This window comes from Dermacentor variabilis, chromosome 8 (assembly GCF_050947875.1).
Source record: "Dermacentor variabilis isolate Ectoservices chromosome 8, ASM5094787v1, whole genome shotgun sequence".
NCBI lineage: Eukaryota > Metazoa > Arthropoda > Arachnida > Ixodida > Ixodidae > Dermacentor > Dermacentor variabilis.
The window spans coordinates 763825-791661 of NC_134575.1; the positions used below are offsets into that span (position 1 = coordinate 763825).

At 45.5% G+C, this 27837-nt stretch overlaps 1 protein-coding gene and 1 long non-coding RNA gene across 3 annotated transcripts in view; one reads left to right on the plus strand and one right to left on the minus strand.

The window, feature by feature from the left end:
- LOC142589519 (uncharacterized) overlaps positions 1-27837 on the minus strand; it is a 580475-nt gene that overhangs the window by 66301 nt on the left and 486337 nt on the right. The window lies entirely within an intron of this gene.
- On the plus strand, positions 1491-10428 carry LOC142589517 (uncharacterized). Its single transcript, XM_075700923.1, has 2 exons — positions 1491-1859; positions 4748-10428. Exons 1-2 carry the CDS (start codon positions 1673-1675, stop codon positions 5254-5256), a joined length of 696 nt encoding a protein of 231 aa, XP_075557038.1. The 5' UTR covers positions 1491-1672; the 3' UTR covers positions 5257-10428.

Here is a 27837-nt window from a genome sequence, read left to right on the forward strand (position 1 = left end):
CTAGGGGGGGGAGGGGGGCTTCAGTATCCCTTAGTCTGTCTAAACAACCTCATTCAGACACTCGAGGACAGGTTTACTCGGGCATTTAGCACTACGCGACTGCACGCAAAATTGTCAAGAATTTATTGCTTCTAGCAGCCTATGTGGCACAGATTTGCTGCAGGAAGCATTCCGCTGATCTAACAGGATCGGTGTCTAGGTTTTATTGTATAACACGTATTCACTTTTTAAAAATCAGTGTGTCATCCACAACAAAGCCAAGAAGGTTAAGCCTTGTGTTTTGTAAAAATGTGATATGCAATTATTGTGTTATTTCCAATAAACATGTATTAAGTCGCAAGCGCTTTGTACTTTCTAGAATTTCTTCACCACAATGCTGATATATTGCACGAACTTCTTCCATTTAATGTTACAATTCCAAATATGTGACTTATGTGCGGGCGACACATTCAAGGTTATTCCAATGCGCTGGCCTTGTGCGGCGGTTCCTATGAACTATACTTTCGGCGAGGCATAGGCGCGCTAATCTCGGCAAGAGGTGGTCGCAAAAACCGTTGCTGTGTCCGCTGCGTAGTCGGTGCTCGCTGTTTCCAAGTGGAATGAGAGCAGCGAAACATTAAATTCTCTCAGCATCTACAATGTAGAGCAAAAAGTCTGGTCAGATTCTAACGCATTCAAACGCTAAAACTAAGCGCTACCAAATCATTTTCCCGCCCGGAGGTATGCAGACGCCGCGAGAAACTACGGCGCCCTAAACGGCGCCCCGGCCGGCAGCGTCGTCACGCGGCAGGAACGCGTTTTGGGGCCAGCTTCCGGAGGCCGGTCTTCACACCTCCCCATTCTAGCCACCCTAGTTGAGGCATAGAGTTTCTCACTATAACACCTAGAGGGTAATCTGGCGCCACCGTCTATGGGAGTTTCTTAAGGGGGCACCGTGCCGTCATGGGAATGACGGTATATGTGTCTGCGAGGCTCGTGTTGGCTGGTGTTGTAAAAGGCTTCGTCTAAAACGTGGATATGGCTACGCAAATAACGCGTTCTCAAAGTAAAATATTCATAAAATGTTTCCATTCACGCATATTACATCTTTACTCTCCCACAATGCATGACCAAGCGAAGAAATGCAAGAACAGACGACCAACTGTTTCAAAGCGAGCGCGAACCTTGTCGTCTGTCCTCCAACTTTAGCGGCCCGCTGATACTTTTTACGTAACATGTAGTCGTACACACAATAACAAGTTCTCATAATTAAACAAAACATGTTTTCGCGTAATAATAAAGCTAAAACAGCTTTTCACGTGCTGTTTTAGTAGAAAGTGAATCATTGTGACAGACGGAACGGTATTTGCCAAGCGCGTCTTCAAGGTGTCCTGTCCCTAAAAGAACGATGCCAATCCGAATCCACAATATACCCGCATTCCCATGCATACCACAGCGCAGCAGCGCCAGATTTCCCTCTAGGTAATGTAGTGAGAAACTCTATGGGTTGAGGCAACACTCATAGAATTTGTCACTACTGAGAAACTCTATGGGCTATACCATAGTAGGGCTTCTCCTCAGTTTCCTTCCTCCATGAGAGCAACGGTCATGAGCGCTGTCACGTGACCTTACGACCTTAGATCACGTGACAACGCTGTCTGGGCTTTTGAATTTCGGCGCACTTTGCACCTTTATGGCCGCTCTTTCGCTCATGGAAGGCTTAAACCAAGCAGACATCGAGGACCTCGAGTCTCAGAAATACGCCGAGCTCCTAGCATTGGCCCGGGAGCTGGGGTACACCTACAAGGGCAATCCGAAGAAGGCCAAAGTTGTCAAGTTCATCCGGCAGTCCGTTGCCTGTGGGCTGGCTAAGGGCAAAGGTGCGTTTCTTTCTTTCTTTTCTTTTTGTGCACATTTACGTTTTGCATAGACATCGCATAAGATTCAATTCGCATTGAATCAGCAGGGTCGTTAGTGTGAGGTACACCCTTCCAATTTTTTAGCAATAACGCGCGACTGTCGACCGCGCGGCATGTCCGTAGCCCTGTAGCGGTGAGGTGATAACCTAAAGCCGAACAGCGCTGCAGAATACATTCGAACTAGAATTCGTCTTGCATGACCGCACATAAAGTCTGCAATCCTGCAGCCCTTGCCGCTACAAAGCCGTTGACACGCCTTGCGGTCGACACTCGCGCGTTATTGTTAAAAAATTGCAAGGGTGTACATTATCAACGTCGACCTGTCGAGCGCCTGGCCCCCCGCGTTTTACGGCTTTCCGCTATGTCGACTAGCTTTCTGCGTTTACCGACACTTATATGCTTACGAATTGTCTGTTGGTCCGTGGGGGCGTTTTACTGATGAGGGCAAAGTGTAAAAACGGTAACGTGGTAAAGTTGGCTTTTGGTGTTGCCATATTTATTGATATTATCTTGCCCTTTCTTGACTGGCATTCTTTCCACCGTTGCACCCCAGTCGCTTCTTAGTCACCTGCTTGTCGACAAGACCCTAGAATGTGGTCATACCATTTTCGTATTCTTTCTTGAACCTCGGTTGCAGTGGCTTTGACTGAAGTGAACTTTTATTGTCGCTCCACACATCCATCTTTGCACCGTCTCTTTGGTGTTTAAAAATTTCCTAAATACATTATCGTTTGTTGTGGAATGCTACTGGACTCCTAGCTAGCTGCTGTGTACTGAAGCTGTGCAGTTGCTTCATTGAGGTACTCTGCTGTGGCAACACTTGCGGTTTATGTGAATATAATTTAATGCTTTCATATCTGTTGAAAGCTTCAAAGTGGTGATGACGAAGCCATGGATTGTTCTTTGTCGGAGTGCTGTAAACCTGAAACTTACTTTAAGTGCTGGCCACCCTTCCTTTTCATGTCAAAACTACACAGACTGATGAAGTATGTGTCATAACTGTGCAGTAACATATTGTACATGTCGAATGCCACACTCAGATGTTTGTAGTATTAATGTGCCCAGCATCTGTGAGAGCCCATTGTGGCTGGCATTGCTAAGTGTTGTACTCTGAGTTCAAGTACAGTAACACATAGGGCAGGACAAATGGAACGAAGAGACAATGTGCTGATTCAACCAGTCAATCCATCCCCATGCGCTGTTACTCTATTTAGTAATACCATTTGCCAACCAGCCTAATTTTCAGTACTCTATTCAAAGCTGTGTTATGTGTGTGGCAAGAACGTAACTATTATGCATACCTGCTGTGGTGGCATAGTGGTTATCGTGTTGCGCTACTAAGCTCGAGGGCACAGGATTGAAACCTGGCCACGGCAGCTGCATTTCGACGCAGGTGAAATGCAAAAAATGCCCGTGTACTGTGCATTGGGTGTATGTTAAAGAACCCCAGGTGGTCAAAATTAATTCCAAGTCCTTAAATGTGGCATGCCTCATAATCAGATTGTGCTTTTGGCATGTAAAACCCCATACTGATGCACCACTGCAGCAGAAACGGGAAGCAACCCCACCCCGAGTACAGTTATGAGAATCCTTCGCCACTCGCAACATCTGGGCCACTGGACAGGGACTGAGGGTTTGCCCGCTTGCAAACATGTGGCTCTCGCCTGTGTCTTTTGTAGCATGTAAACTCAGCCTGCCACCAACTGATGCGTATTTCTTTCATGGACGGGACCCGACTGCGTACTAAGAGTGTCTCTGTCAGCCTGGGATTTCTATTAACTCGCAAAGCTGAGGGTGGATCAATCTTGTGGAACTTGTTGCCACAATGTTATAGTATATATTTTTCCCTTTCTCCTTGAGCACTATTTGTGCGCTGCATGTGAGTGATTTCACTCTGCAACATTATACCCCACATGAAATCACTAAGAATTGCTGCACACAACTATATGGCTCGCTCTTGGCAAATTCTGGTTTTGTTCTCATTTTAGACGTTTAGCATTGTCCACCACAGTGGCTTACGAGGTATGGTCTTTCTTTTGAGCATGAGGTCATGCATTTAGATGTGTGTTAACAAACTCCAGGGAACCTGAATTAATCCGAAAAACCCCACTACTGTATCCCTCTAGGCCTGCATGCTGCCTTGGGACATTAAACCTCATGGCTCGATTTAAATTTTAATGTTTTTGCAGTGATGCGTTATTTTCAACTGTAATCTGGGAATATGACTGTCCTATTAACTAGGTTGGAAAATTAGCACCAGATGCAATTCAAAGGAGCACATAGGAGAGTGCATTTCATTAAAGTATGTGTGTGCACCCGAACTGTGAAAGCAGGAGTCAAGACACCATCACTAAACTATAGCAGGTCAACTCTGTGCAAGATGCACGAGGGGGAGGAAGTTTCATGAAACGGTTGTCTAAGAGTATAACTTATAAAGGTGCATATCGGCTCCTTGGAAAGAAAGCTTTATAGTTAAGGAAAATTAATCCTGGTCCTGGAGAACTTCATTCACCTCGTGGATTTCTGCAGAATTTGCAATATTCAATGTCTCTGTGCAATGAGTAGTTGAATTCGGCTTTCCTTTGCAATCCGCTAGCCTCCTGGTGAACTCAAATGCAAGAGTGGAAAGGTGTTGGTGTAAAGTTTGATCCTTGGACCTGGGCGAACATTTCTTTGACTGTGAACCTTTCTTTTTGAAAAACCCATACAGGTTAACCTTGTCATCCAACTAACAGTGGCACAACACTAAAACTTTCTCTTTCGATTAGAACTACAGTCTTCTGTGCTTGCCTCGCCATGCCTGAGTGTTTGTCTTGACACTTCATTTCGCATTACCTTGGTCTTTGCAGAAAACAGTACTGTGACTTTTGCCCCAGACACAGCTGCTGCAGAGTCGAGTGTCGAAGCCGTTGTGCCGCCGAAGTGTGCTGTGGCTGCAAAAACTACCAAGTTGGCATCCAAAGTGAGGAAGACTCCAAACTTCACCAAGCTTCATGCAGCAGAGTTTGCCAAAATGAAGTCCCTGGTAGACTGCACTGCCCGCCGCAACATCTTATTGAGCACCAGTGCTGCTGGTCGTTCGCTTCAGACACCCAAATCTGCATCACGCATACCCCGCCTCGCCGTTAAGGCCAGTGCTGCTGGTGCGCTGCAGACACCCAAAGCTGCATCGCGGATTCCCAGGCTGACCATGTGCAAAGCAAAAACTGTGCCGTTGAGGGAGCCGGTGCGTGCGCGGATTGACCCAAGCCAGCGCATGGCTGCACGGCAGAACCAGGCACGCACTATCCTAGGCAAAGTGCGATCCAACAGGAGATTTGACTTGCTCATGGCGAAAAGGGGCCTTGTGTGCGACTGAACCATTTTTAAATTTTGGAAAATCTTTTTTAAAATGTTAGCTTTGTAGCTTGCCTTTTTATTTTTTTTTAATGTGCTTGACAAGCAGACTCAAGAAATGCATGCTGCTCTGCAGTTGCACAGGTGTGACCACTCCTAGTGGGAACATGCCATCCCATGGCAATGCTCTGTGAGGCGGCACAGGCACAATCAAAGCGAGAGCTGTGTGCGCGTATAGTCGAAATACCATTGTGCATGGCGAAGGGGAGGAACCACTGCAGACAAGGAACCAGGTGCAGGTACCTGGCTGCACCTACGCCGTAAGACTTCACTTTTTTTCGCATTTTGGCAATTATTATACACCTGTCTAGTAGCATTACTATAGCTGCTGTTGACAGATTCTAGGCTCGCTTATCATGCATTTCATATTTGTGTGTGTACTTCTGCTCAAGCATTGTAGTCCTCTTGCACCCCAGTGTTTAATCCAGGTTAGTTCACCTTAGGCATGGTTTGCTAAAAATGGTTGCCCGAATGTGGTGAACAGAGGCTTTGTTTGTGTTGAACCATAAGCTGATGAACTACATTATTTTCTTGTGTGCGTTTTTTTTTTAGCAGACAGCCGTGCTTTTTTTTTTTTTCTTAATAACTTGCACTGCTATCTTGATATTTGTCAAACCAACAGAACACAAATTTCGCTTCATTTTCAAATATATATGCTACACTATTCCTTCTACATGTAGGTAGAAGCAGAATCAAGCACATGCCCCTCGGTTTTTAACGTTTCATCATGTAACCATCTACTCTTGTTGATTCTGTGTACATTAATAAATTTGAATTTGACTTACAGAAGCATTACCTGCATAAATGCCTTCACTGAAGTTGTACATAATTCAAAGCATCTTCCTTTGATTATTCTGTGTAGCTTTTTTCTGATCATGTATCATTAGGGTTGGGAATTCGAAGACAATGAGAAATGTGTAAAGACTATGCTTGTGCGAATAGTGCTTTTTTGGTTTGAAGCGAATAGTAATTCTTCTCGAATAATTTCGAAGTGAATACTTCGAATAGTAGCAAGTAAAGAAAAAAAAACAGCTGAGGGCTAAGGCCTGGGATTTATTCAGGAAAAGTAAACAACTTCATTATTTACTAAAAGCTACAAATTTTTGTGCAAAAACACTAGCTGTTCCACATGCTGGTGTTTGAGGTGCTCCCTTCTGCAGCTTGCAACGGCTCCTGCAGTCAAAAAAAGCCTTTCACTTCTTGTCTGGTTGGCTGGTATCGAAAGATACCTATGGGCAGCTGCAACCAGGGTTGGGTAAAGGTGGCTGCCCTTGCTTTTCCACCACACAAGGGGGTCGTCGGACCAGGAAAGAAGGGGGGCCTTCAAGCACCCAGCAACCTCATCCGAGATTGTACGGCTTGACTGATGATGTGCATGCGAACTGACGTGTGTAAAAGCAGTCCACACAGAGTCCCCTGATGGGTCTGCAGAGCAGGTGCTGTTCTCACTTGTTGCTGTACCATGTTGATCAACTGGCACAGTCTCTTCTGCTGCCGTTGTAAGTAGAGTGAACGCCCATTGCTTTGCAGGTCGTTCAGCCTAACAGGCATCTTTGTATCTAGGATCGACCAACATTGCCAATGCAGGAAGGTGTGACATCTTGATATCAGGGAACCTCTTCTTGATGCTACGCAAGAAGCTTGAGGCAAGCAATACTGCGTCATCATCAGCCTGGTTACGCCCACTGCAGGGCAAAGGCCTCTCCCATACTTCTCCAACAACCCCGGTCATGTACTAATTGTGGCCATGTCGTCCCTGCAAACTTCTTAATCTCATCCGCCCACCTAACTTTCTGCCGCCCCCTTCTAGGCTTCCCTTCCCTTGGAATCCAGTCCGTATCCCTTAAGAGGAAGCTTTAGCTCGAGTGCTCCTATCTAAATACATGTAAAAGGAGAATTCGTTTTTCTCGGCAACCACTGCACCAAATTTGACGAGGTTTGTTGCATTTAAAAGACAAACTTAAAATCTAGTGACTGTTGGTTTCGAATTTTTCAGTTAGGTCGTCAATTTTTTATTAAAAATTTGCAAAAATCGTAAATTTTCAAAAAACGAAACTATCAAGTTTACAAATCTGTAACTCAACCACTAAAAATGATAATACAATTCTGTGAATTGCATCTAATAGTACATCCAAAACGGACAAAATTGATATGTTACATATGAATATTAAAAAAATTTAATCATAGGGAAATACAACTTTTGTAAAACCGTTGTAACCAACGTAACAAATTCACGTAAGATGTAAAATGACATACAGAATTTGTCCGCTTTGAATGATCTAATGGATGCCGTTTACAGAACCGCGATATCAGTTCTTGATGCAGAGCTATGAATTTGTAAACTTCGTGCTTCTATTTTTTTCAAACGGTCAAATATTTGAAAATTGTTTTAAGAAAATTCAAGTCCTAAATCGAAATTCCGCTTCCAACAGTCACTAGAATTTAACTTTCTCTTTCAAATACAACAAATTTCATCAAAATCGGTCCAGGGGTTATCTCATAAAAACGTTTTTGCGTTTTACATGTATTTGAATAGGCCGCGTCGGAGTTGGGCCCGAGCTAAAGCTTCCTCTTAATGACCATCTGTTATCTTCCCTCCTCATTACATGTCCTGCCCATGCCAATTTCCTTTTCTTGATTTCAACTAAGATGTCATTAACTAGCGTTTGTTCCCTCACCCAATCTGCTCTTTTCTTATCCCTTAACATTACACACATCATTCTTCTTTCCATAGCTCGTTGCGTCGTCCTCAATTTATGTAGAACCCTTTTCGTAAGCCTCCAGGTTTCTGCCCCGTAGACGAGTACTGGTACGACACAGCTATTATACACTTTTCTCTTGAGGGATAATGGCAACCTGCTGTTCGTGATCTGAGAATGCCTGCCAAACGCACCCCAGCCCATTCTTATTCTTCTGATTATTTCCGTCTCATGATCCGGATGCGCCGTCACTACCTGCCCGAAGTAGATGTATTTCCTTACCACTTCCAGTGCCTCGCTACCTATTGTAAATTGCTGTTCTGTTATTGTAAATGCTGCCTCACCACCTTCGAAAACACGTTCAGCTAGAACCACCTCGGTACACTGCAACAGGGGAATGACTTGTGACAGCGTGGGATGTCTGTCCCCAGACAGTTCTGCTGTGGCATGGTCAAGTGGCTTCAAGACTTGCACTGCTACATTCATAAGCTTCCACTCGCGTTCAAGTTTGGAACTGCGTCACATTCTGAAAGTTCTACAGTGATGACCGTACGGAGCTTCACGAGCCTGGCCATCATGGCAAGCTCACTGTTCCATCGCGTCAGGACATCTTGTATAACCTCGAGATGGCCCAGCTGCATGTTTCTCTGAATTTCCTGAAGCTGTCCTTGGGCCTTGGCACTCTGTTTGTATCTAGCCACAATCGCTCTGACCTTAGCACAGAGCTGCAAAAACCCTGACACTTCTCTTTTGGCATCACTGACACACAACTGAAGGGTGTGTCCGAAACACTGCACACCACTCCAGGACGACTGTGCTACTGCAGAAGTAAAGTTCCTTCCATTATCTGTAACGGCGAAGATCTGCACAGTATCGTGGGCTGGAAGTTCGCACTCCTCGATGACACCTGCGATAAATAGCTCCAGGTTTTCTGCAGTGTGAGAGTCTGTCATCTCTGTGTAAGCCAATGCATGCACGTGTTGCAAAGTCACTGTCCATGACGTGACAAGTTACACAAACGTAGCTGTCATTTGCCCACAATGTCCATCCATCAGTTGTGATTGAAAGCGACCACTGCGCTTGCAAAAATGTCCCTGAGCTTCTTTTTCACCTTCTCTTTGCTTGATGCGTAGAGGTCCGGAATAATGGCTCTCGAGAACGTTGTCCGAGACGGCACGGCATAGCGAACTTCATCATGTCGAGAAAACCCAGTTCTTCAGCAATGTTGTACGGGTGCATACCACAAGCTACGAAGTGAGCTATCATTTTTGTCATCTGTTGGGCTTTTGGGGCCGATGCTTTCATTTTTGGCTTGAAACTATCGGTTATGGATGGCTGTTGACCACTTGCCTTGCTTGCCCCCTTGAGCTTGGATGGCCTTTCGCATGCGTCCTGCTTCTCTTGGCAGTCCTTGTGCAAGTCCGGGTGTCTCTTTAAATGTGTTGCTAGAGTTGTCGTACTTGTCGGGGTCTTCAGGACTGCCTTGCATTTAAGACATCGAGCTTCGGTTCCTGGTGGAATCTTTACAAAGAAGTTCCAAATCGGATTGCTGGCCGCATGCAAGTCCCCCATGGTGCTCTCTGGACTGGTCCAAGGTGGCTGGGATTGATCAAATGCCGCCGCGGCAGAGACAGTCTCCCACTAAATGCAGTCGACCACACCACCACGCCGATGAGATGCATTTTTGTACGCCTTTGTTCTGAGTATAGTTCTGTTTCCTGGCTTGGTTTGGATTGGATTGCGAGAAGTATTCATCATCATCATCATCATCATCAGCCAAGTTACGCCCACTGCAGGGCAAAGGCCTCTCCCATACTTCTCCAACTACCCCGGTCATGTACTAATTGTGGCCATGTTGTCCCTGCAAACGTCTTAATGTCATCCGCCCACCTAACTTTCTGCCGCCCCCTGTTACGCATCCCTTCCCTTGGAATCCAGTCCGTAACCCTTAGTGACCATCGGTTATCTTCCCTCCTCATTACTGAATCCAAAACCGAAACTTCCGAAAACGCCTTCTCCCTGCCGCGTGTTGCTATTCGTTCGAGCCGAATACTTCGAAATTTCTGAATAACCAAATTCGAATCGAAGGGAATATCGAATAGTGCATTATTCATTCAAGTATTCGAAAATATCGAATATTCGCACAAGCCTAGTGAAGAGTCTCCTTGCAGTCTGAATTCTTTTGTTGCGTGTAGTTTGCAAGTAAAGGCTAACATATGGCATGCTGTATGAAACCTTTTGTTTCTCGGTCATTGCTTTTAAATTGTGTACTGTATTATAGATTTTTCATGCTGTTACATTATGTCCATAAAATTATAATGGATAACTCAAATGTGCTGCTTTTATCCCTGCACCTTTTGCTTTCCGATAGGCTTTAAGGATTTCTGATATTCTGTATCAAACATGGAATTAAACTGAGATGTCAGTGACTGGAATAGTATTGAAGGTTTTAAGGAAATTGAAAGGAATATATTTGCTGGTCTTGCAGATGCCTCCTTTGTGCCATGATGACCAGAATGGCAGTTCATGTTGGCAACCTTGACATGTAATTATGAACTTCTGGGGAATGTTGCCGAATTTTGCTGTAATTTGGTGTGAGCGAGCAAAGTCATTGCACCTGCTAAAGCCAGAGTTGTCCAACTTCAGAAAGCTTAAAATGCAATGTCTATATTCTCAAGTTCCTACAAAATTTTGAATCTTTGGCTGATTAGAAAGCCATTAAATCTGGGGTCTGTTTCTTGTTCACCTCATATTTAACCCTTTCTGTGCCATGCTACTACCCTGAAATTTGACTGAACATGGCCAAGTTTGTTGCTGCAGAATTGTTTGCAAATGTCGCCGTAGACAATGCTTTAAGTGTCATTAAAGACATTTCAGCCGATTAATTAGAAAAGTCAACTTTAACACTATACAAGAAAATTTTAATTAAAAGTACCTTCAATGAGCTGAGTTCATCATTGGCCGCTTTTACCAGAAACACATGGACAAACACAGCTATTCCATGCCTTGGAAATGGTGAAGGTTGGGAAACTGCCTCTTGGCCAGATGCTGATTTTCTAGTTCTCTTTTGTTACTGGGTCTATGGAAATTTATCAATGTGATTGACAGTTTTTCTACACATTCAACATTTCAGATAGAATTGTTCTACTAGCAATGCCAGACACTGTCTGAAATGACGACTGAACTTTATAGGTCTGATTTGACAATTCTAGCAGATTAGGGAGTCTCTAAAAATACAACTACTGGAGGTAGCATGAAAACTAGCCTTCAATGCTCCTAGCACTTCAAACTATGCAAAGTTTGTGCTTTCGTCGCCTCAGCAACCTAGTTTTGGAATGACAGCAGCAGTGATGAGACAGAAGCTTCTGTTGGGCTGTGTAATTTTCCGATCAGATGTCTAGGCTGTTTTAATTTTAATGATGTCATGAGCCAGATGCTCATGAGTGTGTGTTATTTTAATAATTGTGTTCGGCTGATATCTTGAAATAGGAAAGAACGGTGCCAACTAAGACAATCACGAGCGTAAGATCGACACAGGAGAAGCGCTAACTTCACCTGTATTTATTTACTGAAAAATCAGGAAGTATATGGAAAGTTGCAGATATGCACACAAGGACCACAATGTATCATCTGCCAAACCATTCAAGATAGGACATTTCGCTTTTAAAGAAGGTCACAGAAGTATCACTAACACAGTTTTTTCCTCTCTTTATATGGAATGCTTCCAAAACCTCATGTACCTTTGTATCTCTGCTTCTGCCAAGAATCTTTATCTTTCGGAACCATGGTTCACACTTCTTGCAGTAGAGGCATTGTTTCTGTGGCGAATGTTCTGCTGCCTGGTCACACAGAGTGCAAGTTGCACAATGTTGTGAAAGATGCGCACCTCCTTTCAGTGACAGCACATGTTCAGCTGCGTGGTCGTTGACGCATCTATCCAGTTGGCCCACAGGTTTTTCCGCTGGCCCATGGTATTTCATATACCACACTGGTGCAGCACTTTACAAACTGCTTGCCATGCTTTTTGCTGCAGCTGCTCCTCGTACCCTCGCTTGCAATGCGGACGCAGAGCTATGCTTGTTTCCAAGGAGCCGAAAACACTACTGAGGCGCCATGTCTATTCGCCACCTCTTTCACATTGTGGGCGATACTATGTACATATGGAACCACATCTGGTTCATATCTTGTTTTTCTTGTGTGCACAATTTCTTGACCATGGCAACTTTCATTTTCTGCAAGAGCACTTCAGTCACTGCTGTCATGACCCTGCATGGGAACCCGGCTGAAACCAACCTATCAGCTTGCTTGTCATATCAACTGTCCTATCAACTTGCTCGCACACATTGCATGGTGACACGATTTCACATGAGTAGACTCAAGACAAAGTTTAGCAATGGAATGTTTCACAGTTTTTGAATGAGCCGGCACATAAGGAAGGAGCTCCTTTCGTGCTTGAGGCACATACTGCCAACATACATGCTCTTCACCCAAGGTAAGATTAATGTTAAAAACTGCAAGTGCCCCCACAAGGGTAGTTCATGCGCGAGTACTAACCCCTGCCCCTTCTCTTTCAAACTGTCTAGGACAGTGCTTACACCATCTGTGTAAGTCAACACGTTCAGTTCTTTAAAAACTACAAAAAAGTCAACATACCTGAACACTTTTAGTACATTCTTTCCTGTTAAAATTGGCTCCAAGGCGCTGCCAATAGAGGCTAAGAAAATGTTAGTAAGCACCGGGACTAATATCAAGTGCAATTTTATTGTTCCACCTGTTGAATGCTTTTATCCATTTGCGCTTCGACAGTGCATGCACAAATTATTACGAGCAATCGTTCCAAATGTGAAGTTATCGCACACAAAACCATTAAGTTGAACCCTTACATTATGAACACCGCCTGTGCAAGCGCCCTTATTCATTATACTGTACAATATTGTGCAACACTCCACATTACTGTACGATACTGTACAGGAACTTAAGAAAGCATGTGGAGGCTCTATGGCCAGCTGAATTCTTACTAGACAAGCTTGCTTGCACAGAAAAGCTGGTCAAATGCATTAATTATGAGGAGATTCGTGCTTGCTTCCCGACTTGACCACCATTGCTTCTCTAGCCTAAAGAATGCAATGAAGAACAAACCAGGTGCCTGCTGCAGTGAGTAAAAACAAATGCTCCCTGCACAATAGGAACTTACCCAATCTCGCATTTGTAGAGCTACTGTTTTCCCACATAGCATGGGCATCATCGTGGCTAGTATTGATGGTAATAAAGCTGCGTGATAAATTATTTTGCATAGTCTGACTCACAAAAGTTGGAAAGAAGAGCCAGGTGAATATTCAGTACATTTCAGATTCTTTTACTTGCAGTACTTATATTAAAAATAGCAAATTATTACTTTCATGTTCCTTGAGATGCTTTGAAGTGCCACATGCCATATCTCAGCAACTCTCTGGGCAATTATTACTGCTTAACATCCCTTTAAAGCACCAGTGATGAGGCTGTAATTTTATGCATCACAGTAAATGTTGCGACTACTATGTCTTGAAATGAAACATTAGAACATAAGGCTACTGAAGATAAGCATTTCTAGCGGTAAAAAAAGTGCTCAGGGACAGATGCATCAGCTGTGGATAACATGGCAGCAATCTGCTGGTCAACCCAAAATGAGTTAAGCATTATCAGAAAGCAAAGCAAGAACCGTGACCTACACGGTTCTTGCTTTGCTTTCTGATAATGCTTAACTCATTTTGGGTTGACAATGTACAGCACATTGCCCTCTTGGGCAATGTGGTGTCTGTGGTTGAGCCTGGGTTTTTAAAGGTTGTCAGAGTTAGAACTCATGGCTGTTGGTATGACAAATGCGCGAAGCATGGCAACATAACGGTGCAGTCATGAGCAATACGGCAAGGAACACTGAATTTGTTTATAAGCAATGACTACTCATGTGTGAATCTGAATTTAACACTTCCACAAGAAACAAGTTTACTGCAGGACGAAGACCTCATCCAGTGATCTCCGATTACCCTTGTCTTGCACCAGCTGACCCCATTTTATGCCTGCGAATTTCCTGACTTCGCAACACCTAATTTTCTGCCTTTCTCGATGGAACTTCCCTTCGCTTGACACCCATTCTGTAACTAATAGACCACCAATTACTTTCTGCACTAGGAATTACTTGACTTCCACAGCTCGCAGCTTCTGCTGTGACTGCTGCTGTCTGGCACATGTGTCCGGGGGTGGGTCAGAGCGTCTGTATACATGACAGGAGCGAGTCGGATAGAAAAGGCGACGCGAGAAACTCGTCTGTACCCCACCGCGTCGAATGTGTACAATGCCCTTCACTGGGCGTCGACACATTAGCCTCTTGACAGATTCGTGACCCCCCCTCAGAAGCATTGTAGAAACTGCAGCTCTGCCCATTCTAACGTCCGAGTCCGGAGGGGATGTAGATAGAACTATAGGGAGGAGAATAGGCACTTCCAATACAAGGGGGGGGGGGCAGATGACATGAGAAAGCAAGGAAACCCTACTACTATACGACAGCGGTTGCGGGGAAACTGGATAAGCTTAAGTTCAAGGTACGGTACAGAACGTTTCTGCTATTTCTGAAAAATAAATACCATGCAAATATGTCAAGCGAACAAATTATGCAGGGCGTGCAGAAGCAGAGTCGCAATAATTAAAGCGCACCGCAGGGTTCAGCTAGGCGACACTACGGAAGCGGTCGACTGCCAAATCAACACTTCTGTGCCTGCCGAAGTAGCTTTGCGGCTGTGGCATTGCTAGAGGTCGCGGATTTGATCCTGGCCATGGCAGCCGCATTTCGGCGGGGGCAAAATAGAAAGTGCACGTACACTTAGATTTTGGGACACGCCAAAGAACATCACGGTGTCAAAATTAGTCAGTACTCCGCCACTACGACGTGCCTCATAATCTGATTGTGGTTTTGGCACGTACAGCACCATAATCCAATCCAAGTTTAATACTCCTGCCACGATGCAATGTGCCATGTGAGGCAATGACAATAGGCAATGACAATGCTCAAGCCTCTCAGAGATTATGAAATATGGCGCACAACAACGCCTCAAGCAAACACTTCTCACTGTGTGTTCTGTGTACTATGCAGACAAACAGTAGTGGTACACGCAAGGTAATGTTCAAACATAAATTCACCACTCTCGTGTTAGACTAAATGTTGACGAAATTAGGGTTGTGCAGTCAAAATCACTGCTAATTATCATCAGTCAAAGCAACCAGCACAGAAAGCTTCGCTTACATCGATTACCACAGTGCGTGGGATCTGCATAAATATCGGCTACCTCCTTTTGCTCTTTAATCCACACTGCTGTCTTCCTGTCTATTAATATTACGCCTAACATTTCTTATTGCATCACTCGTGCATTAACCTTCTCAAGCTTCTTTTTTAATCTCCAAGTTTCTGTCCCTTATTTTAGCACCAGTAGGATGCAGTGATTGTGCACTTTTCGAAGGTCATTCAAGGATAGCATTAAGCTCCCAGTCATTGATTTGGTAATGCCTACTGTATGTACTCTGACCAATTTTATTCTTCTGCAAATTTCTTTCTCATAACCTTGTTCTCTTGCCAGGCTATCGAACATTGCTTTTGTCTACAACATCAACAACAAACAGGTACCGTATTTTCGAGATTCTACGCACCCCCGCTTTATTTTCGCGAAAAAGTTCGGAAAAAAGTTTGCATGCGAATCTAAGCACCCCCCCGCTTATTTGTTAGGAAGAGCGCGCAGCCAAGGCCGCCAAACGCGCTTGCTCACTCTGGAATCATTGCTCGGCAGACCTGCAGGCACGCGGTTGATGCTTCCGTTGGGCTCGTTTCGCGGCAACCTGACCCCGGAGGCAGAGACAAAGCTTCGGATGATGATAGTGATCTAAATAAAGGAAGGACGCTTCCTTTATTTAGATCACTATCATCATCAATATCAATAGCGACGTGGTTGTGATTACGGGAGGCATGACGCCAGTGCTGCAACCCCTCGACGTTTCAGTCAACAAGCCCTTCAAAGCCAATCTCCGACAGGAGTACGAAGAGTGGGCTGGAGTGGGTGCGAAACCCTGACCGGAAGAAGACGCCGACGGGAAAGCTGCAGTAGCCACCCTAGCTGCAGAAAGCGTCCGCATCAACCATCGCAAAGTGGATTTCGGACGCGTGGAAGAGGGTCCAAGTGGACGTTGTGGTCAAATCATTTAAGAATTACTCGATCACAAACAACTTCGACGGAACGGAAGACGACCTGCTGTGGGATACCGAGAGCAGCGGTTCAAGCGGTGCGACGAACTCGAATGGCAGTGATAGTGTCTGAGCATCCTACACATGCGGTGGGTTTACTGTCTGCAGCGATTTTTCTTTTGAATGTGTGCAAAATAATATGTCATATATCGCACCCATCTCGTCGTGATGTCGCAGCGAAAAGAGGTTGGGGGGGGGGGCGTCATTCTAGATTTTTTAAATCTAAGCACCCCCCCCCCCCTCACTTTGGGCATTGCGATCGTGAAAAAAAGGGGGTGCTTAGAATAGAGTAAATACGGTATCTTTGTTGTCAAGCATGTATCACTGAGCACATTTATGACTGGCATATATGTTTAGTGACTATGTGCTCTAGAAGCCAATTTCGGTGTTCCTAGTCATGCTGATGTTCACTTCAGCATCACTCCAGCAGCCCTAGTGGACTGCACACGGGACTGGGTTTTAAACAGTCTACTCCCGCAAATACCATCTTGTGCATGGCAGGAAAGATTGCATGCTTTTTTTTATGCAGGCATCCCCCACAATTCTGAGGTGAAGGACTGAAGCCACCTAACCAACTTTTAGGTAGATAGCAGTCTTTTTGGTTCTACCAGGCCGTAGAACAACTTTTGAAATAATTAATGCTGTATTATCCACATTTTATAATTTGTGATCATATAGCCGCACCTTTTTTCCCCCTTAATTTTGTTGGAATCCTGCATTGCCTATATTGTTCATTTTGCGCCTTAAGTTGGTGTTCTCGCACAACTCGATGATGATTTCCAACTGCATACCTTTTGACACGAGGTGGCAATAAATAGTCGCCTAGCTTGCTTGAGCTAATTAGGTTTTACTATATTAGTCACCTCTGTTTGTGTATATGCCGTCCCCATCTCCTAGCTGTTATCTTTGTTCTCCACCAATGCTCCACACTGCCGTCTCTTGCCGATTTCCAGCTCTGACCAGTTAACGCTTCCGTAAGTCTTGAGCCTGAGCACTTCTGGAAGGTGGACATTCCCTACGGCAGGATGGATACCTTGGCATTATTAACTCCCTTCGTCGGCAAATCGATGAGGCGCACATCCACCGACACTAGAAGGCAGTGAAAATACTGGTGCACGGTCTGTTGTGTAAGCATGGCAGGACACTTTGAACAAACGAATAGGAAATTTTTTTCTCGTGTGCTGTCCCCATAAGGTAAATAAGAGTACTTGGTGTGTTAAAACTTGGAGATTAACAAATAAGCTTGAGAACAAATTAAGGACCGCGGGAAGAGCGTTGGAATGAAAGATGTCAGGCGTAACGTTAAGAGACAGGCAGGGAGCGGGGTTGATCAGAAAGCAAAAGGGGATAGTCGATATTCCAGTTGACATTAAGAGAAAGAAATGGAGATGGGCAGGTCATGTAATGTGTAGCGTACATGTAGATAAACAGTAGACTATTAGAAATACAGAATGAGTGCCAAGGGAAGGAAAATGCAGTCGAGGACGGCAGAAAACTAGGTGGGGTTATGAAATTAAGAACTTTGTAGGCGCACGCTTGAATCAGTTAAGAGCAAGACAGGGATAATTGGAGATCACAGGATGGAGGTCTTTGTCCTGCAGTGAACATAAAAGTAGGCTGCTGCTGCTGATGATGATGATGACATTTGCACTTATTGTTCTGACACAAGCTAGCCGAGACGAATATATTGTCCCTGTTATCATTCCATAGAGTGTGTGTACACCTGCTGCAGGTCACAGTTTAAACTAAGTTTCAACTTCCAGTGACATTTTAATATGGGCAACATGGAAAATCATTCATATTGTTACGGATGACTGTGGGTTTATTTACAGATGAAGGCGGGCAGAGATGATCGATCATGAAGATAGCCGTTGAGATGCTGCTGTTCGACGCAGGGACTGTCGTCGTCGTCCTCTTTTTCAATCTCCTGTTCTCGCCGCGTTACAGTCCCCGTTTTGCAGACGAAGCTTGTTGGAATAGTCATTATTCAGTAACAGGATAATAGCCCTTAAGATGCGCAACATGTGCAAGTTGGGTTTTGCTAGACCGCCAAAGTGCAGAAAAAAGGCGTGCCACCACCTAACTAAAGCCGCTCAAATGGTCTAAATTGGAGAACGGGCCAACGCAGTGCAATATAAACTTCTAGCACAAGCGCGCCTGCGCTGTAGCCACACAGATTTTAATATTCAAAACATCACCTGGAACAATCAACCTTCTCCACTCTCTCTCTTTTCGGCACAAGCTAAGGACTTTTTAGATTTGTGCTCAGTGTTTTCATTGTCACAGGTAGAAACACAACCTGTACGTCTATCTTCTAATGCAGCAAACACCCGTGACCTGGTTTTGACCCCCATATCCCATCCTGATACAATCTCGGAGATTACACCCCTACCTCATATAAGGAATCACTGCCTACTTGCATGTTCAATTGACATTTCAACCCCCAAAGCAATTGAACTCAGAAAAACTATACATATTTAAGAAAAGCAAACTTTACCGCCATAAATAATTAACGGCATTTATCAACACTTTCTTACCGAATTTCTAAAATTGTTTGCTTCAGCACAAGTGGGACATGTATGCCGCAAAAGTTCAGGAACTAACTGAAAAGTACACTTCATCTTGCATCCTTACCTCCAATTCTGATTCTGATGCCCATCTGAAGTGCCTATGTGACCGCAAAATAACGCCTATATCGTCTGGAAAACACCCTATAACTGACACACGCTGGTCTCCAAGTCTGCATTCAACACATACTGTTACGAACGGCCTGCAAGGGTACCGACCTACAAATTTTCCCAGCCAGCTGCAGCTGCGGAGGTGGCGAGCTTCCGAGAAGCGACCGTGGAACCCTTCCCCACCTGCTGTGGCGACTCGTATTGTAGGAGCGACGATGTGCCGCATCAACACCCCCTCGGCGCCGCTATGACTAAACGCGGTCGGCGGACCAAATATTGCTAGTGGATTCGCCTTCGCCGTCACGGCTTGTTATAAACGGTGTAAATCCTGGAAGAAGATGTCTTGCGGTCGTCTCACGGGGCTTAGAAGTCATGGACAGACACGGCGGCCATTGTATGCAGGGATGAAGAGCACTGGGATGAAGAGGCGCCTGCTCGAGGCAGGACCCGTGTCCGCGAGAACCCTCTCACCTCGGTGTGGTCAGTGAAACCTGTGCGGAAGTGAGTGCGTAATCCCCCCCCCCCCCCCTCTCAAAGGCGGGTCGGCTATGATGACTTTGGACGCTCCGTTTGGTCGAACGGCCGTTTTACCTCACCTAGATATCTAGGGAGGACAGAGTGTTTGTGAGCAGCCGTTGGCGGCTCCTCAGGGTGCATTCCTCTTTCAGTTATGTTAGACTGATAAACTGCAACGTTCTCATGTAGATACTGTAAATAAATCCCATATTCCTCATTCTCGATGAGAAGCAGTCCTTCCCTTCAACAACGTCCTCAGCGTACCGGATAAGTTGGACGACGGCGTGGGCCAGATACCATCTATTTCATGCTCGACTCCAAACATTACAACTGGCTGACAGCGGTGAGACGGACTTTGCGACGTGGTGCTGTGTCTGCGGTGAGTGCTTGGTTCTTGCTTTCGCTCTAGGCTTCATTTTGTGGTTGTTCTGTTTAGAACAGTAGGGAAGCTGGATTGTTGATTGTTAGCAGCTAAGTTGTGTTTTCCTGGGTAGGTTTAGCGAGCAGGATCAAGGCAATCATGGAGCAATCATGGATCAATCATGGAGCAATCATGGATTTAAGGACACTGCTGAGAGACGAATTGTTGATTGTTGGTGAGGAACTGGGCTTAATGGTACGCAAGGAAAGGCTAAAATCAGAATGCAGCTCATTTCCGAAAAGGCGAGTGAGGAAGATATTAAAATTGGGTTACAACTCTTTAGGAAATGAGAAGAACGGGAGAGAGAAGAATGGGAGAGAGAGAGAGGAAAATGCAACTTGAACTTGAAAGCAAACGTTTGGAGTTGTGTCAAGGAAGCGAAGGGGCTCTGGAACGATCAAGTGAGGCAGAATCATAACGCATGAACAGGCTCTTAAAGCCATTTGAGGTCGGGAACGACATAGGCTTGTTCCTAGGAAATTTTGAAAGCGCTTGCGAGAAGGTGAACTTCGGTCCGAGTACATGGCCACAGCGGTTGCTGTCTACGCTGCCGTGTGAGGCTGCAGAAGTAATCGCCAGACTCAGTGCGCAGGATGCAGCGCTGGATGGCAATTGGTGATGGCAATTTGGGCGGGGGAGGATGAGTCCGATAGCAGATGATGATGAGTCTGATGGCAGAGTCTAGGCAGGAAAGGAAAGAAGACGTCACACGTGCTTTTGTCCGCGTGCCGTGGGGCGTGGAATGTTCACTGTTCGAGCTAGGGTTGTGGAAGAGTGAAGGGGGAAGTTGGAGAGCTGGACACAAAGGCCTGTCTCCAGGGCCCATTCCTGCCTAGTGGCTGCGCACCCACGCGCGCGCTCGACGTAAAAAGTAGGTCAGACTGACCGCCGAACTTTCCAGAAAGAAGTAGAAAAAGATGACTCAGAGGCGACGGAGGGCGCGTAACTTCGCCCGCGCTAGGAGTCGCCCTCTCCCCTTCGTTCTCCTAGCCAATAGGAAGACGAGAACGGAGAAGGAGTGAGTTTGTACGGAGAAGGAGGGAATTTGTACAAGGAACTCTATGCGTATGTGAACGCCTGCTTTGGCGCTAGTAACAGACAGATGCGGCGCGTGTCTATAAAAGGAAGTTGATTGCGGGCTGCGATTCAGACCCGAGCCGCCGGTCAAGCTTGCAATGGCCCGCCCGTTGAGGAGCTCCCGGGGACGCACCACTCACGGCCAGCCACGGACCATCCAGACAGCGTGCGCCAGTCATCGGGACGGCCACCGTTGGACACCTGCGGTCGCGTCGGGCTGACGAAGTTCCCGGTGAACAATTAGCATCCATTCATGCGAAAATGCTCGGTTGGAAGCATCAAAGTGGTGCGTCTAAACGAAAGGTGAAGTTAGAAAGAGAAAAGCGTGAAAAGAAGCTACCAAAGATGACAAAGTACCTACTGAATGCAGCTTCCGCGGAGCAGTATGATCGCTCTACCCAGAGTCCGTGTCAAACTCCCTATAGTACCGACTGTGCTTCTGTGGAGGACGTGCCAGCTCCCTCACCACGGTTTCCTGGCAAGAAGCAACGTGTGACTCATCTTGGTTGTCTGGATACATTGAAAACGGTGCCAACCTCGGTCGTCCATATTTCTGAGCAACCGACGCTAACCGAGCCCTGTCCTGTTCCTGAGTCAGCAACGTCTATGCTACCCGGCCGGGCCCCTGCCACAGAGCTCCAGGTGTCTGGTCCGCCACGCCCGATTTCTACTACTGCTGTCAGTTTGCCCTGATTTGTCGGTAGTGTTAGCGAGACTGTGAATTACAGTGGTTAATTGGGTTATAGTGGAGAGGCCCTTTCGAAAACCATGCTGCATAGAAGATAGAATGGCTCTATCATCGAGAAATTTATTGATTTCAGAAGCAATAATATCTTCTAAAAGTTTGCAACAAGATGAGCTTAGTGAAATGGGATGGTAGTTTGCCACTAGTGATGGATCGCCTGTTTTTAGTATCGGAACAATACGAGCAGAAAGCCAGTCGTTAGGAAGCACCGCCGATAAAAGGGATACACGAAAGATAATTACGAGAAAGCGAGATAGCATTTCAGCGTACCTGTGAAGAAACACGTTTGGTAGGTTATCAGGCCCAGGAGATGATTTTGTTTTAATATTCAGAAGCATAGAAAAGACGCCAGACAAAGAAATAAAACTACAATCATCGTTGTGTGCTACGCCATTCTCACGAGGGGAAACGGGCGAGTTCGAAAAGACACTGAATAAGCATTGAAGTGAAGAGCGATATCTTGTTTAGCGACGACGGGATTGCCCTTGGTGAAGTTGGTGAAAACTTACAAAAATGATTTTGAGCCAGCATTTTCCGTTGAAATCGTTCAGTTTGCGAACTTTCTGCACAAGTCTGTGTGCCAGGACATGAGTGTCCCCTGGGAATAATGAAGTTGCTGCACGAAAGAAAGCTTATTGATGTGTTTCCGAACATTTCTATTGCTTTGCGAATGTTTTTAAGCATTCCTGTGGCAAACTGTGAGACCAAACGATCGTTTTCCAAGTTGTCGCTGATAAAAAATCGTCTTCGTTCGAGCCCCCTTGACGACAAGGTGAACTCGCTTGCTATCATGTCTATTGAAAGTGACCTCCTCCGCGATCTATCCTTCGAACAGACTATATCTGCTTTCGCCAAAGCGAAGGCACGAAAGATGCCATTTTAAAAGAGGACTGTTTGAGCTATACATGAATATTCCCAATAAGTTCGTTGTGTCGCCTACCAGCCTCCACGTCGCCAATGAAACGCTGAGCAGTGTAATTCAAGATATGCAAATCTTCTTTGTTCGTCCCTTGTTTGTTCTTGTGATATTTAGCCTGCTTATAAAGAACTGTATTTTTGTTGTTCTTGATAATGCCACGTTTATTTGGTGTCGTCCTTGCTTGTCTTACCTTTAACGAAAATATTTTCAAATTATGTTTCGTAATTACAGTTGGTAATTTTCATCTGTAGTCTAGTGCATTTTTGTGGTGTTTGTATTGCCTTAAGTATTGTATATATGTATTGCATATTTATAGAGTAACGTGTATAACGATTACTGCAGCCTAATGCTTGAATTTCAGTAAAGAATGTTTTGGACACAACAATGCGCCTCCTCTCGGTATTAAACTTAGTAATGCAAACAAAGCCTAGCTTCAGAAGGATCGATATCTGAGCTGTGTTTTTTCTACGTTCCTGTTCGTCTTGAGTGCACTAAACTTTTCCTTAAAGCCTAGCTTTTGCTGAAAACAGAATGCAGATGAATCACAAAGTGGACATATGTGTTTATGTTTGCAACAGCACGCGTTTCAAGCAAGTTTTGTTGTTTTCCTTATAATAATAATAATAATAATAATAATAATAATAATAATAATAATAATAATCCCGTTAATATCACTTCGTTCTCTTTAATTTGGTGGAATTAAAATCAAACATGGCATATTTCCAGTAGCGTAGCAGGCGACAGGGGGGGAAGGGGTCAGTACAGGGAAAGCGGGCCTGCATGCGCATTAGCCCAGGGCCCCCATTTTTCTTAATCCGGCCCTGGCAGGATGCATATGATTATGCAAAGGCTAAGGTTAGTCTTTTGAAAAAGAACCACCTTTCAGACGAAGCTTTTCCGCAAAGGTTTAGAAGCACAGGAAAGAAGGATAGCGAGGGATATCCGGAGTTTGCATATGGCTAAAGGCAAACCTAGTCGAGTGGATGAAAAGCGCGGAAGCGTACGAGAGCAGAGACATGATTATTGAATGCATGTGTCTAGAGCCGTTTTATAAAAGCATCCCACCATCTGTGAAGCTGTGGGTGCAAGACAGAGGAAATGTAAACACTGTGGAAAGGGCGGCTGAATTAGCCGAAGAGTACGAAACGCGTAGAAAGCTGAACGCCGAGGACGGAAATTGGGACGGTCGAAAGGGACCGCGGCAACCATTTCCGTTCAAGAAGGGTTCGCAGACTGGAGTTCGTAGACGTGGAGCAAAAGCCCTCAGAAAAGAGTGCGGAGAAATCAAACGGGGGAACCATACAAAAAGAGCAGAAAAGAAAATTCGAACCGTTTAGCCCAATCCGCTGCTATAAGTCACAAACTGGGACATATCGCTGTAAACTGCGGGAAGCCTAGCGTAGTTTTCTCCTACGTGGATGAAAAAGACGAGAATATGGAACTTTTAAGCCCATATCTTCACGACCTGCAAGTTAATGACAAACCATGCCGGATGCTTCGAGACAGTGCCCCCACGATGGACATTGTCCATCCGTCTTACGTGACGGTAGATGACTTCACAGGAGAAGTAGCATGGATCAAACAGACCGTAGAAGAACACAGCGTGTGTCTGCCCATGGCCAAAGTCAAAATCAGTGGACCATTCGGGGAGCTAGCGACCGAGGCTGCAGTTTCCACATTTTTGTCACTGCAGTACCCTTACATTTTTTCGAATCGTTCGAATCGGTTACTGCGTGAAAATGGGCTTAAACTGGGAGAGGGCGTAGTAGAGGCATTGACGCGAGGCCAAGCTCGTAAAATCGCGTCGCTTTAGGCTGAAAATGCACCAGCTGCTCCAGCGAAAGTAGCAAAAGAGGTAACTTCAGTAACCGAATCCGAGCTAGGCTCGACGGACGGAAAAACTGTTGAGGAAACACTGCCAGCTGACGAGCTCAATGAGAGTGCATCACTAGGGTGGCAAAGTTCACGCCTGCAGGAAGAGCCAGCTGACGCACTCGCAAGCGAGACAGGGTCGTTACTATCACCGGCCTCGAAGAACATTGATCGGCTTTCACGTTTGGACAGAGAGTTACTGGCAGACGAGCAAAGGAATGATGACAGCTTAGCTAAACTGCATCACACAGCTAAAGAAGGCATTGCTAGGCGCAACGTGGCAATACCAGAAAGAGGAGGGTTGCTGTATCGGCACTACAGAGACCGAAAGGATAGGATTCTAGATCAGTTAGTCGTACCTAATATGCACAGATAGGACCTTTTGAGTCTCTGTCATGGAAATGGGTTGTCTGGCCACCTAGGCATAAACAAATCAAAGGAAAGATTGCTTATGGAATACTACTGGCCTGGCTGTTTCAAAGATGTAGAAAACTTTGTGAGATCATGCGACGCCTGCCAGCGCTCGGGTAAACCAGGAGAAACATGGAAAGCTCCACTAAAGGAAGTGCCCTTAATAACAGAACCTTTCAGACGACTTGTGATAGACACGGTAGGGCCTCTACCAATCACAAAGTCGGGTTACAGGTACTTGTTTACCATGCTGTGTTCGGCTGCAAAGTTTCCAGAAGCAGTCCCTCTGACAGAGCTCACCTCCACCGAAGTAGCAGACTCGCTTTTGACAGTATTCGCACCAGTTGAGTTTTGGGCCGAGATTCAGGCGGATCAAGGCTCAGTATTCACCAGCGCACTGACTTCCACATTCTTACAAAAGTGCGGGGTAAAGTTGATACACCGTTCCGTCTATCACCCTGAGTCAAATAGTGTAGAGAGGTGGCTTTCAGTGCTTAAGCGAGTTTTGCGGGAGCTCTGTTACGAGCACAAGCAAGACTGGGAGAATTGTCTTCCAGCCACTGTGTTTGCTTTGTGAACGGTTCCTCATGAGGCTACAGCGTTCTCGCCAGCAGAACTAGTTTACGGGAGGACACTCCGTTTTCCACTGAGAATGTTAAGAGAGATGTGGGAGGAAAGAGGAGAGAGTCCAAAAGTGGTAGAATATGTGCTAAATCTACTGTAACGGCCAAGTGCAACCCAAGAACTAATCGAAATGAACATGGGAGTAGCCCAAAAGAACGCCAAGTTCTATTACGACAAGAATGCGAGGCTTCGTACATTTAACGCCGGAGACCCGGTAATGATCCTGAAACCTTCAAGAAAGAAGAACCTTGAAGTGCCCTGGGACGGACCCGTTAAAGTGTTGCACAAACTTTCAGATATTAACTATGATCTGAAAATGCCCGGTCGCAGGAAGGAGGTGAGGATATACCACTGCAATTTGATGAAGCCGTACGTAGAGCGGAGCGGAGTCGTTAACTGTACCATCAAGTAGCAGGGTGACACTATTACCGAGTTTAATGACTCTGAAATCAGCCTAGAAGAAGTGGTGATCGAAACATTCGGTAAGCTCGCATGCTCTTACACCCGAGCAACTATATGAGCTAAAAGGGTTGTTAGGGGAATATGTCGACAAATTCAGTGATCGGCCAGGTAGAACCGAATTAATAACGCATGAAATAGAGCTGACATTAACTGAACCCGTAAGATCAAAGCCTTACAGGGTGTCTCCACGACAGAGAGAAATTATGGACGCAGAGGTACAGCGCCTGCTAGAGTTGGGAGTTATTGAGCCTGCTGATCGAGAGTGACTACACGTCACCGCTAATACTTGTAGAAACCCCTAATAAGGACCCTCGTCCATGTGCTGATTACAGGAAGTTAAATTCTATCACTAGGGATGAGCTGTACCCGATACGCAATATTGAGGAACGAATCGAAAACGTTAGCGCTGCTAAATACATTTCCACTATAGATGTCATGCGGGGATACGGGCAACTTCCCCTTTCTGATAGTGCCAGCCCCTATGCCGCATTTATATCACCTGAGGCACTTTTCGCGCTCTCGCCCTCAGCTTCGGGCTGAAGAACGTGCCGTTTAGCTTCTTTAAGTTAATGGATAATGTCCGAAAGGCTTGCAGGAGTTCGCCTTTCCATATCTTGATGATGTAGCAATTTTTTCGGACAGCTGGGAACAGCACGTATCGCACCTCAAACAGGTGTTCTCACGGTTGAGGGAAGCCGGCTTAACGACGAAGGCGGAAAAGTGTAGGTTTGGCTGTTCGCAGGTTACTTATCTGGGTAATGTAGTCGGCCAGGGCACGAGACGGCCGGCCGAGCTGAAAATAGCTACGATTGGAGAATTTTCAGAGCCGTGCACAAAGACAGACATTCGTTCATTTTTGGGACTTATGGGGTACTATCAACGGTACATCCTGAATTAGTCGCAAATAGCAAGTCGCATCAATAACAAATAATGGACTCCCTCCGAAAGGGAGCACCGAATAGCGTGCACTGGGATAAGAACAAAGAGCACGCTTTCCAAAGTTTGAAAACGCTATTGGTTTCTCGTCCTGTGCTTGGCGCCAGACTTTAAGGAAGGAATTCATAGTTCAGTGCGACGCAAGCGACAGGGGTATGGGCGTGGTACTTAGACAAGTCGCCGACGATAACGAGGAGCATCCGATCCTTTATGACAGGCGTAAACTAACTGTAAGAGAGGAAGCCTACAGCGCTTCGGAGAAGGAAGGTGCTTGTTTAGTTTGGGCAGCTCAGAAGTTGTCGTCTTACTTGTACGAAGCGATATCATGAGAAGCCAACAAACACTGACACCAAGGACAACATAGGGGAAATTACTTGTGCTGAATAAATGAAATAAAGAAACGATAAATTAGTGGAAATTAAAGTGGATGAAAAAACAACTTGCCGCAGGTGGGAGCCGAACCCACAACCTTCGCATTTCGCGTGCGATGCTCTACCAATTAAGCTACCGTGGCGGCGTTTCCCCATCCACTTTCTTGGGTATTTATGTGTACTAGTAGAACCCTGGGAGTGTTAGCCAGCGCCACCACTCATAGACCTTAGCGGCGGACGTGCAACGTCGTTTTTGCCGCAGGCGTCACGAGAACGTGATCTTTTTGGGTGAAGGCAACTGGTCAATAAACCCACATATGCTACCTGAAGGCATCAATGTTGCCGGATGCGAGACCCTCGTTATGTAATAAACGAGAAGAAAGGGGGTTAACCAAGGGGCCCGATTTTTATTAGTCATATCATGAGAAGCCAACAAACACTGACACCAAGACAACATAGGGGAAATTACTTGTGCTGAAGAAATGAAATAAAGAAACGATAAATTAGTGGAAATTAAAGTGGATGAAAAAACAACTTGCCGCAGGT